Source organism: Gigantopelta aegis, chromosome 8, assembly GCF_016097555.1.
Source record: "Gigantopelta aegis isolate Gae_Host chromosome 8, Gae_host_genome, whole genome shotgun sequence".
NCBI lineage: Eukaryota > Metazoa > Mollusca > Gastropoda > Neomphalida > Peltospiridae > Gigantopelta > Gigantopelta aegis.
In genome coordinates this window covers 54,568,968-54,582,141 of record NC_054706.1, presented here as the reverse complement: position 1 = coordinate 54,582,141, position 13,174 = coordinate 54,568,968, and the positions used below count along the sequence as shown (strand labels likewise).

The 13,174-nt window shown below is 35.3% G+C and overlaps 1 protein-coding gene across 1 annotated transcript; it reads right to left on the bottom strand.

Moving 5' to 3' along the window:
* Positions 1 to 6,469: 6,469 nt before the first annotated feature.
* On the bottom strand, positions 6,470 to 12,928 carry LOC121378799 (basal body-orientation factor 1-like). Its single transcript, XM_041507123.1, has 7 exons — positions 12,772 to 12,928; positions 11,905 to 11,958; positions 11,315 to 11,369; positions 9,736 to 9,880; positions 8,602 to 8,681; positions 7,836 to 8,012; positions 6,470 to 7,298 (listed from the first exon to the last, which is right to left on the bottom strand). The coding sequence occupies exons 1-7, from the start codon at positions 12,897 to 12,899 to the stop codon at positions 7,026 to 7,028; spliced, it is 912 nt and encodes a 303-aa protein (XP_041363057.1). The 5' UTR covers positions 12,900 to 12,928; the 3' UTR covers positions 6,470 to 7,025.
* Between the last annotated feature and the right edge of the window lie 246 nt (positions 12,929 to 13,174).

The following is a 13,174-nucleotide window of genomic DNA, read 5'->3' as shown; positions in this document are numbered from 1 at the left end:
GGAGAAGATGTGGAGAGTGATATCATATAGGTAACGTCATTAAACGGTGCCCGTTGTAGTGGCGGTAGAAATTAATTACGCCGATGGAAATAACAAAACTAAACACAGCTAATTTTCATTCAGCGTTACCTTTACGAAATCATCACACTGGTGGATGCAGCTGCATCCAGGCGTTTCGTTTTAACAGAACAATGAATGCTCGCATAACAGCCACAATAACGACTGGAATTCTTCAGAGGAACAACATGCAGGTGCCTGCAAGATTCGTCGATTTGACCCCTATTAAAGTATGGGATCAGTTGGGTCATGGGGAGCGAACTCAATGGGCTCTAGTGGTGTCGTTAAATAAAACAAACTAACTTTAACAGATGCGTATCCCGCAGCGAGTGATAGAGAAGGGTGGGGGCGTACCATTAAACAAAAAATCACCTGACTCATTTGTGATGCATTCTAACATAATTTGCAATCATTATTGTTGAGTAGAAATCTAGACAAAATGAGGTTTTTTTTCTCTCACTAATTATGACCAAATTAAACTGCCATTTATTAACTGCAAAGTTAACCATTTGTTTTCCACAAGTTATGTGCTATTACAACAGTTAAATACATTAACACAGGCGTCGGAAACGGAGTTGGGTGCGGTGGGGTGGGGAACTGATTCCACATCTCTGAAAAGTATGCATTGCCTCCCCACCTCCATTTGAAAGACGAATTAATATATACAGGCTCCTCCAGTTGCTGGCATCTGCCGACGCTTATTAATAATATAATATTAATATTATTTTTTAAGTATGAATAATTTATTATACTTTAAACTAACCTAAACTAAAGATCTTTTGGAGAATAGACATTATCGATCTCTTTATGGATATCAGGTTTTTAGTTGCTAGGTAATCGGAGGTAATTTACAGTGAAAAGGAATGTAATACATTAATACATAATGAGTTGAATCTAATCCAGTTACCAGTCACCCACTTGCAACCCGAAAAAAAGTGCTCTTTTTAGTTTACAGCTGCCCCTTTTATGTCCAGCTTGATAAGACCCATTATTGATGTGCCCTGCTTATTTTTGTACTGCGATCCTTTTTACCAGACTAGGTACAGCCCTGGTTACATTTTGTAGGTACCATGGGTGTCCTTTCCAAACAGGTTTGACTTTATTTTACAACCAGACAAAGCATTATTTCTGTTTAAACGTTCTACTAAGACGGAGTGGGTTTACTTTTTCCCACGATGTTTTCTCTATGGATTCAAATGTTGGCATCCAGTTGTTTGGTTTCTTTTTGCCTCAGTTATACTGACATGTTGCACTCTCAGTTCAGAAAAGTGATAACTTACGATCATTTTAGTTTCTACGGGTGTGTCGCTATGTGTAAAATGGCTCGTTTCTGCTCATCCTTCCATTTCGAGAGAGCAAATCTGCAGTGCCAGCTCGCCAACTTATCAAAAGAAAGCAAGATGGATGCTAATTCGTCCTCGGTCTTCAAACCAATTTCCAAGTGGAAAAACGGCTTAGAAGGGTCTTGTAGTGACATCAAGTGTGCCAACAATGGGTATTGTTCTGTCACTCGAAATCATCAAGCATTGTGGGTCTCTGTGCTTGGATAAGCTAAATCTACCAAAACGCAAAACGTTAGAGGATCTAAGACTGGTTGACATTAAATCTAAGACTCGTCGCGTGAGAGCCAGAAGGTCGTAAGAGGCAGATACGACCTAAAACGTCTCTCTTTTTTGCATATTCGAAATCGCCATGCCTTATTACGTATTGTCACAAAAAAATCGTAGCTGTGCCCCTAACAGCATCGCTTATACAGAAGGATTTCAATAGTCGTAAGTGAATAACAGATACGAAAATAGACTGACACATACAATCGCGACTTACCTCCGATTTGATTGCTGTCTATAATGTGAACATAACTGGTCGTATGTGGTAGATACTCCCTTTTTAAAGGCAGTTCATTAAATAATTATGTTTGACGTGGCAAATACGACCCTGGTGCATTCTCTGCTATCTACTTGTGACAGAAATTACAAATTCTAAAGACAATAAAGCATACATTATGTAAAAAAATGTATGTGCTTGAATCCTAAAAAATAATATGACTTTTGCCGTTGTGAGAGCCACGTATGTCATGAATAAAGGTTTGATACTGCATGCAATGAACAATTTGGAACAAACAAGAATCGTGTCTGTAAACATACATAGGAATTACAGTAACATTAATGTTTGTATGGTGTGCTTTTTTATGTGCATCATAATTATATGAATAAACATGATTTGGTGAATATTCTTGAAAAAAAAAAAACCCCTCTATTTTGAAGTGCTTTTTATCGAAGCAAAGTTTCCAACATCTAGTTTGTATCTTTAGATACCATTTTAATTCATAATAATGTTGTATGTGGCAGATACGACCAAAGTACAGGCATAATAACACTGATTTGATTATTTATTATATGTTACGGTGATCAAGTTCAATCTTTCAGCGGCCTTTGTAGATATACATGAAGGCATTATGGAGTAACGACATTGCACATACAAACACAACTGTAATTTACCCAGGACCAATCCCAGAAACAAAAGACAGTGTAATCAGACGTAAGGTTAAAAGGCGAATGAAGCGAATCTATGAATTTTAATTAACTTTACAGTTAACGGATATTTGCACCAGAATGATGATCAAGCGAAAATATTATAACGTAAACAAACGGATGGAATCTAAACGTGCAAGAAAAGAAACTGAAGAGTTTTTGGATTCTGACGATATTGAAACCTTGTCAACCGACGCACACTACAGCACTTGGAGAGAACAGACATTGGGCATGACAGAGAACACACGACATAACCTGAAACATGATATAGCACAAACAGAACATTAGCATAAAATAGCACACACACACACCAGAACATGACATAGCACAAACGGCATAACCTGGACATGACATAGCACACACAATATAACCTGAACATGACAGCACACACAACATCACCTGAATATGACATAGCAAACACACAACAGGACATGAACATGGCATGACACCCTCGACAGAACCTGAACATAATCTAGCACACACAACAGAACCTGAACATGACATATAGCATACACATCTAAGTTTGGCATATTAATCAGAACAAAGCCTGAACATAACATAGCAAAAAGAACAGAATCTGAACATGACAAAATAATCATCACAGAAAAATAACATGACATAGCACTCGCAACAAAACCTGGACATTATATGGTACACACAACAGAACCTAAACATGACATAGCACACACAACAGAACCTGAACGTGACATAGCACTCACAACAGAATCTGAACATGATAGAACTCACAACAGAATCTGAACATGACAGGGTACACACAACAGAACCTGAACATAACATGACAACTCACATACTCACAACAGAATCTGAACATGACATAGCACACACAACAGAACCTGAACATGAACATGATAGACACGTATACAACAGAACCTGAACATGACGGTATACAAATAAAATAACCTGAACATGACATATCACTCACAACAGACCCAGAACATAATCTAGCACACACAACAGAAGCCGGAGGATCACTGGACACACAACATACCCTGGATAGATCACTTAAGAAGACTGCACTCAACATAGCCTGGAGAGATCACTGAACACATATCATAACCTGGACAGATCACTGAACACACACACACAATAGAACCTGGAGAGATCACTGAACACAGAACAGAACATAGAGAGATTACTGAACATTCAATAGAACATGGACAAATCACTAGACATATAACAAATCTGAAGAGATCACTGAACACACAACAGAATCTGGAGAGATCACTGGACACACAACAGAACCTTGTGAGATCAGTGGACACGCCACAGAACATGGAAAGATCATTAAACGCACAACAGAACCAGGAGACAGCACTGAACACACAGCAAAACCCAATGAGTACATCCAACACACATTAGAAGCTGGAGGGATCACGGGACACTCAACAGAACCTGGAGAGAACCCTGCATACTCAACAGGCCCTGGACATGGTATGGTGTCCACTGCTTCAGTATTTGATATCCAGTGCACACCTTCATTGGAAATATAAAGACTATATCCTTTGAATGGGCTTCACTTGAACCCGGTGTATCCCAAACCAATGGCACGCTAAACATAGTCAACTTCGGTTTGCTTAACTATTCTGGTTTGTCTGATGCACTAGCTGATAAACCAGGTATTTTTGAAACTAGTGAAGTACACCATAAGACAGCAGAACCAAGAACATTATCTGCAAAGTACTCCCGTGGTCCCAGAAAGACAGAACGTGTCATACACGACCTCAGCTTTCCTAATGACTCATCAGGAACGAATATGTGCCTCCAAAAAAGGAGGTTTTGTACGAATAAGTGATCTGATTCTGATGCACCATCATCAAATAACGAACATGGACCATTATCACCAGATAAGGTCACACACAAGCAGGGGTGGGACAAAGAAAACAAGGATTTCACGAGTCAATAATTTTTTCCCCTTTATTTTGATCAATTGGTGATTATATTTATCATATTATTATTATTAACAAAAGTAAAATAACTTTTTTTTCACATAATATTTTTTTCAACCGGTGATTTTATTAGTAAGTACTGTTAATGTTTTCCTTTTTGAATGTTTGTTCCTAGATGGTTTCTATTTACAAGCCTTCTCCTTTTTTAAAAATTAACATGTGGTTTGCAAAACTGAAATGTTTTAGAAGTGATGGTTCTTTCGGAATAAAGTTTCAAATTTAACTAGATATAGGCTACTGATGGTCGTAAATGACGCATTTAATTCAATGAGTAATTGTCGTAGCACTCTAGATTAAAATTAGCTCTACTGGTCTACCAGTAGATCTAACAACATTGCGTGGACTCCCATGTCCAGGTGACATTTCATCTATAAATAACAATTTAAATATCGACCAATTACACTTTGCCTTTTATAGTGTTATTCGGAAGCATACAAATTCTAAAAATATCTGGTGAGACTATTTATGCAATATGCGAACTTGTTGATCTATTTCAACATTAAAAAACAGGGGTGGGGGGGGGGGGGGGATGCAATAATAAACTCTGGATTGTATACTAGTATAAACAGATTTTATGGCTATACCATCACAGTTTTTTTTTTCGTCTTGAAAAGAATTTTATATCAAATTTTATAATGAAATTAGTTTCCGGCATACTTCGTGATTCACCCGAATTATTTTGTATACCCTCGGCATAATCCCGAATATTTTCAAATTCTTTTCAAATCACTGGCATGATTTTGCAAGTAAGGTTTTGATTGGTCGAATGAAAGGTGAACTGGACATGAGCTCCAATGGGTTGCTGTTATATCCACAGGTAATAGTAATTAACCAGTAGAGCTAATTTTAATCAGATTGTTGTCGTAGCTACCACTGTTTATGCAAATAAGTAAAACACCTAACATTTTTCTTTGAGCGACCATTTTGGATTCAAATGATTTTTTTTATGTCCTAGTTAGCAAGACATTATTACAAATAAAATGTATTAACATAATCTGGTCCATTAGTCCAATCTTGTTTTGGCTTAAGTGAGAAATAGCAAGTTATGTTTTGGCAGATAATGTTATATAGTTTTAATTTGATCATGACCGTAACCTTTAACAGTGGGCATCCCCTCTCAGATATTCTTTATGATCTTAAAGTACAATTGTGCCCAGTTTAGTGCTTTAAACGTGCATTTACCAAGTCTAAATTTGACCTTTGACCTTGACCTCTATAATCAGGCGGGCCCCCTCTCAAAACAATTGTAAGATCCTAAGGTACAATTGCCAAATTTGATGATTTGGGCCAACATGTTTCAATATCGCACAAATTTGGACTTGAACCACTGCACTAGTGATGATAAGTCGAACATGCCCTGGGTCGACTATAAGCCTTCGCTCAAAGCAAAATTAGCAGTCTCATCAATTAAAATATATTTATCAGCTATTGATGGCCTTACCTTATATCTTACCTCTGACCAACTAGACTCCATTAGTTATTGGATAAGATGAGTCAAATAAACAGTAGACATATATCATTAGGAGGAATGAAATGAATGTTTAATGACGCCCCAGTACGAAAAATACATTGGTTATTCGGTGTCCATTAGGAGGAACAAAGGGTTGAGGTTGTTGTGGTAATTTTATTAATGGTCCTCAATCCATACACGGTTCAGGCACATCTATCCCATGTCCAGTCTCTGGCAAGGGACAAAAGGGTAATTAGATTGAGGGCCAATTTGAAATCAGTTTATAATAGAGCGGGCATTTTGGCGGTGTCGACCAAAAATAAAATTAATATTACAATTTTACAATTATTTGAGGCACTAATTTTTATGGGCAGTTACACAAACAAACAAACAAACAAACACTCACAAAATTGGAGGAATTAAGTCAAGATCATTGAAATCTATATCAAAATGGTCTATTTCTAAATTTTTCTTGTATAAAATAAATAATTAAAAAAACAAATAAATAATGATATTTATTTACAGATTGTCGAAAGTTACTGTAATCACTGTCATTCACCAAATGCAAATTAAAGCTAAATTTGGCAAATATATTTAATTACTAATTTGCCAAAAAGCTAATTCCTTAGAGCTGTAAATCTGTTTTATTTTGTTCAGCGAACCGAAACTGCAATTTGCCTTCCAGATTTTCTAACCAAATTGCCAATAATATTTTAAATGCTTCCCTAACTCGGGACGATAATGCATTGCTCCCACCCAACCCAGTTAAAAATCAAATTAATGTACAGTTAGGCCCTATCCACCTCACTCAGTTGCTGTCATCTTTTCAATGCATATAGCTTAAAGATCCGAATTTACAAAACCTGTTTGTCTCACACGCATGTAACTATATACATTTACAACTGCTTAAACACCTGCATTTAAGAAAAACAGGCTTCATAAATTCAGCCCTATGTATTGTATTTAAATCCAAAACTAGTCGTAACTTGTTAATGTTTGAACTCTTCAATGCAGACACCGTCACTGTCCTGCGTCAACATCTTCGTCTTGTGCCTCCTGCCCGTCCAGCAGTCGGAACGACTTGTACACTTTATGTTGACGAGCATTTCTCAGTTTTTTAAGGTCGTTCGCGTACTGTTGTTCACAAAGCAGCTGTCGTTTCTGTTCCTCCAGGGAAGTCCCATGTTGATGCAACACTCGGGTTTTCTGAATTAGCCCTAGCAGTTCACGTCTTAACTGTCTGTTTTCTACTTTGATTCGGTTTGTGTGGTCTATCAAACACTGTAATGCCTCCTGACGGTGAAAGAAAAAAACACAATTTAAACACGATATATGGTGCCAAGAATTTTTTAAAGCAATTTTGACGAATAAAAGAGACAAACGTATTCTATGGTATCTTCACAGGTCTTATTTAGTCACTTACAAATAAAGGAAAGGAATGTTGGTTCTAATGACATCCCAGCACATTTTAACAAATAGCCATGAGGTATTTAGCATACAGTACACATGGTCGAAAGGAGAACAACAACACATACCACAGCCTTTGAGCAATAGTTTTAAAAGAAAAACATTTAATGGGTATATTCATTGAGGAGAATCAATCCTACAGTCCATCTCACCAAGTTTAAAAAGAAATGATCTCTTACTTTCAAAGAATAAAAGATATGTCCTGTGGAACATTATTTTTGAACACAAAAGGCGACACACTGCACTATCAAAATAACTTATTTATTATCTTAAGATTTCACACAAAGAATTTGAGTTTTTAAAACATTTTAATAATATTTCCTATATTTCCTATTACCGGTAGTATTGTCTATTTGAACATACCTTGTTTGCCTTTGTTTCCAGTGAGTGTATTCTGTTCTCTGAATCACTCTGAAACTCTCGTTTCTGCTTCAAAAAGTCAGACTTGAGTTGCTGGATGGCCTCAGAATGTTTGGCTCTCATTTGCTTTACGTCCTTCTCCAAGTCTCTGATCTTGGTCAACTGTTCGGTTTGCAAGTCCTGGTGAAACAAATTGAAAAAGGAGAAATGAATTTAGTGAAAAAGGAATGTTGAAAGTCGACAACAAATCAGCATTGACAATCTATCTTAAGGATGACATCGAGTCTTTTAGGAATGTTTGGTCATTATTGGCATCTTCTCTGTGATATTTATGCATATTTTCTGCTATACATAATTATACGTATTACATTTAGAATGAGTAGGTACTCTTTAATTTTATTTTATTTTGTATATAAATAATGAGATTTTAAAGTTATTAATTGAAACGGTATTAGTACAACTGATATATAAAATTGATAGGTGCTATAATGCTACTAAAAACCCACTACATACTCTGTGTATTATTCAATGGCAGAGACTTTATGAAAAATACTTTTAATAAAACTTATCACAAACATAATTGGTAACCAGCCAATTTGGCCACTGACTGGGTGATTGATGCAATGTGTAACTTCATCATTTGTGCTAAAACATAATCATTCTAAAGGGTACTGTAATAAATAGCATAATATATAAAAGGTGATGTGATTAATTTTCGCTTAATACAGTATGAACATAACCTGAGGTAAAACTATCCAACACAGCTCACCTTATATTCTTGAAGGTCATTCAACTCCTGTGTTGTTTTCTCTAGCAGGTGCTCCTTTTCTAGCAGAAGATTCTCTAGTGCTGAAATATGCAACAGGACAACAATACAACACTAAAAATGTAACATGGTCGAATCATCTTTAATGTGTGCAATAGTCAAATACAAAAGTGACATTACAAACCAATATTTGGAATGGAAAAGGATTTGCAGAATGACATTCAAGCACTGTTTAATCAAACGGAAGGAAGAACAATTTTATTTAATGATGCACTTAACAGAGTTTTATTTATGATTTTATGGTATCAGATACAATGTATATTATGGTTAATGACCACACAGATGAGAGACAAAACCTGCTTCTGCCATGCCATGGGCAACTCTTTTCAATTAGCAGCAAAAGATATTTTACATACACCATCCCACAGACAGGATAGTACATACTATGGCCTTTGTTACACCAGTTGTGGAGAACTGACTAAGACTGATTGCACAACTGGCAAGCACTTTACCACTGGGCTATATCCCGTCCCTACTGTTTAATCAAAGGCTATTAGGTGCCAATCATATAGTAATTGCACTTGTAATAAAAAGGACGACACATACCAAAACCATTGATTTGTCTTTTGGAAAAAAGGTTGAAATGTTCAGGAAAACACCCAAATGGGTCCATAGAGGTCAAAAGATGTTGAAATGCATCTCAACTAAGGTAAGTACTCTAATAACTGGGCTGTAATTATCTCCCAATGTGACCTTTGTCCTTTAATTTTAAAATTTCAGTTTATCTTTTTCATTTAATTTCAGTGTTACATTTTGCTTGTCACATTTTTCATTAAATCCTCTTAAATAAAAGTGTCTTTCAAGTTCACTCGCACGTACCAGTGGCATGACAGCAGTATATACACCATTATACCCATTCTTTATGTCTGTGACAAGACATTTCTTAACACTATCATTTTTGCTTTGTAAAGAATAAATACCGTATCATAATTTCATTTCAAATCTTAGATTCTATGTTTTATACGCTGACCAAAAATATTCTCACTTATGTTAATATTTTCCAGCATTTTAATGACCAAAAGGTCACCAGAGTAGGGTGGTCATCAAACGGAGACATTCCGTGTTTACTGAATGTACCTTTTTTCTTGTCATCAAAATCTTCTTCCATCATCTGTTTCTGGATCTGAATATTTCTTATCTCCTGCTTGTTATGATCACTCAGAGTAATAATAGTTGTCTGACGTTTACTCGTCTTCTTCTCTATGAAGCTCATGTATTCATGCTGAAACAATAATTAATGTGTCATACATGTACATTCATATCCATAGTAAAAAATATGTATTCATTGAAAAAGAAGCAAAATGCAATATTGCCCTCCAGTGTCAAGATTCCCAAAAGGGCTTTTAAGTTGCAAAACTTGTGCCCAATCCTTTGTGTGTGTGTATATATATTGTGATTCGTTATGCATGTTTCAGAGATTGCTACATAATTTTGAAATGTTCATTAAACGATAGATGCTAATAAATTTTCAGTTAACTAGAAATACTGCTAATCACGATTTTGAAAAACGTATTTAAAATATTTCATAATGAAATTGGATACAATCCACAACCTGAAATATTGTTATGTTCTCTAACATAAGACACACAAACATCAATGGAAATTTGGAATTAACACACTGACAATCAGTAAGTTGCACCATGCCATAAACATATTCACGATCATATTTTTGCTTATTATTTATTATTTTCAATATAAATTGTTTTGGTCAATAGTGATTACTTGAAAGACCTCACTATCATTTTTGTTTCATTTAAATAACTTTTACAAAGTTTATCATGAAAGTAAAAAAATTCTTTATATTATTACGAGAAAAAGCGAACAAAAATGAAAAACATGGGTGGAAAAAAGAAGTCACTATCAGTATTATTGCCAGAAATAAATTTTTGGGTATGGCGCTATGGAATCGAATGCCTCCCCGAGAAAGAAAATGGGTTAGGTCTCACTACACAGATAACTTCCGGGTGAGAGTTCATTCATCACGGACCACTATAGTTCCTAATTGTGACACATGTTATGGTTCACATATTCACTTTTAGGAAAGGTGAAGAATTAAAACAATATGTATGTTTAATGGTAAGCCTTCTGGCTGTATTTTGCTAATGTTATTTTGTAATATTGTGCATCGACCTTTTGGGACATGGGTATATAGCGCAAAAGACAGCCGGAATGAACCGGTTAATGAACCACCTGTTCAGACCGGTACTACAGCCAGATGCGGTCATATAGCAAAAAACTGAGACGGAAATGTTCTCAATTTTGGAGTGAAAATAAATGCTTATCCATGTATAATGTATGTTCGCAATGGTGTATGTTGTTAGTGCCAACGAGAAACTGTTCTATTGGCAATCTTCGTTTGAAGTTGGGCAATTTAACATGGGTTTCAATGGCAGAAGACATCTGTGTAGTGAGACCTTAGGTTTAGGGTTAGGGTTAAGAAAATTATACTGTAATGATAAGAGTAATTAATTTTGTCAAAAGGTCAACTTTAAAAAAAAAATTAATCTGCAAACAAATTGAGTATGGTGCAATACCCAGTTTACCCTTTGGCAGAAACTCTGATTATTGTTGAGCAAGTCAGGTTAAAGGCTGACCTGAGATTTTTGTCAAAATTATTTAATTACCATAAGACTGAATTGAAATCATAAATACTTACACTCTCCACTCGAACTTTATGAGCTTCAGTCTGCAGCCAGTCATTTTCCTTTCGTCTTATTGAATTAAGGAAAAATATATATACACACTAATCATAATATTATTTTTGGACAACTATCCTCACAAAATGGGTAATCTCAAAGTTGCCTAATGACCAAACATATTTATTAATTTTTCTAGTAAAATGTAAAGATCACAACTTGAATTACATGCCATCTACAAATTAATCCAAATAATTTAATTGATTACTATTTATAAATGCATAATATTATTACAAAAACCAATAAAAGAAGATTGTTTTATATACTTTATGTTTTTTTGCTCAAGAAAACTACCTTTTATGCCAAGTGGCAAAACATTACAATTTTAATATGCTCGAACTTAACGGCGGCCATGCTGCAAATATCTGCTGTGTGCTGTGTCATATGCTCCAATGCCCTGAAAATTAACATCTCATGGTCAAACTGGCTTTGCCTTATTTTGCATGCTACTAATTGGTCATCATACTCGAACGTGATCAGTCTAAGGCAAATGACCTTGCCCTCTAATTTGCCAAACATTTAGGCCTGCGTGACTATCGATCAAGGATACAAATCATCAACTTTGATCTTTGCATTTTCAAGTTCATCTGTAATCTTTTGAAGCCTAGAAAACAAAATTATTTATTAATTAAAATCATACTTCCCATCATCATTATTGATATAACGAAAACTTACATCAACTGATTTTCAAGGATATGGGAAAGAAAAACATTAACATAACAAAAATTATTAATTATTTATATCATTTTTAATAATAAATTGTAGCTACTGTCCAGATGTTCCAGAAGTGGTCATAAAATATCAATATCTCTACTGTGTCCAGCATTCACCATTAAACCAACAGATGTTAGGTGTCTGTTTACCATCACCTAAATTTCTAAGAACTGATGAGCATTTATAAAAACATTATTTCTGCACATTATTATTATAATTGAAGCGATTGTGTTAAATGGTGTTACTGGCCGATACTGACCAATCAGAAGTGCCAAATCTCTCACATCATTTATGATCATGGCATCATACCAAAATTATATATAAAAAAGGTCTGTTTGCTTTGCAAATTTTTATTTAAAAAAAACCCCACACACTTTGGCATACAATTCTGACCAAAAATTAAAATGTCATAACATGATCATTTCAATCATGATGTGGTTCCTGTCAACTGGTGAAGCACACATGCAGTGATGCTAAACTGATAGGGTGTATCACATTTCCATAAGGTTTGTGGCAGCCTACCACAGTAATTTCCAACATTAAACATTGTTAGATAAACACTGTTATCATTAAATTCCAATTCTGGTTGTTTTAAGTGTAAATCAGTAATGTTGTCAATTTATTACGACACGTAAAATGTAACGACAATACATCATCTGGTAATAGAAACTGAATTTGTACTTGACATTAAAATAAAACTAACTCTTCTTTCAGTAAAAGTTCCTTTTCTGTTGGTTCTGGTGATTTCGGCTTCTCTGTTTCTGCTGGTGCGTCACCTTTACCTCCTTTCTTCCCCTTTCCTTTACCCTTACCTTTCTTCTTCGGTGGCATTGCAACGAACCTCGTCTTTCGTTGCTTTGACAACGTATACGCCGAACTTTACATTTTGTTTCGTACTTAAATATAGATGTATAGATCAATTTCAAATTGCCTTATTTAGATACTTTTAATAATAAAACATATGGAAAACAGTGTCTATGTTATTTTAATTTGTTAAAGGAACGTTACTTTATATATACGAATATACGGAAATGATATGGTGGGAAGTGGCTATATATACGTCTGCCGTGTATAACACGACAGCTAAAGACGGTTGGCTATATATA

Coding starts and splice junctions, on each gene's coding strand:
- LOC121378799 (XM_041507123.1), bottom strand. CDS start 12,899: ATGCCACCGAAGAAGAAAGGTAAGGGTAAAGGAAAGGGGAAGAAAGGA. Junction 11,370..11,904: donor AAGATCAAAGTTGATGATTT/GTATCCTTGATC, acceptor TAATTCAATAAG/ACGAAAGGAAAATGACTGGC. Junction 9,881..11,314: donor ATAAAGTTCGAGTGGAGAGT/GTAAGTATTTAT, acceptor TTATTGTTTCAG/CATGAATACATGAGCTTCAT.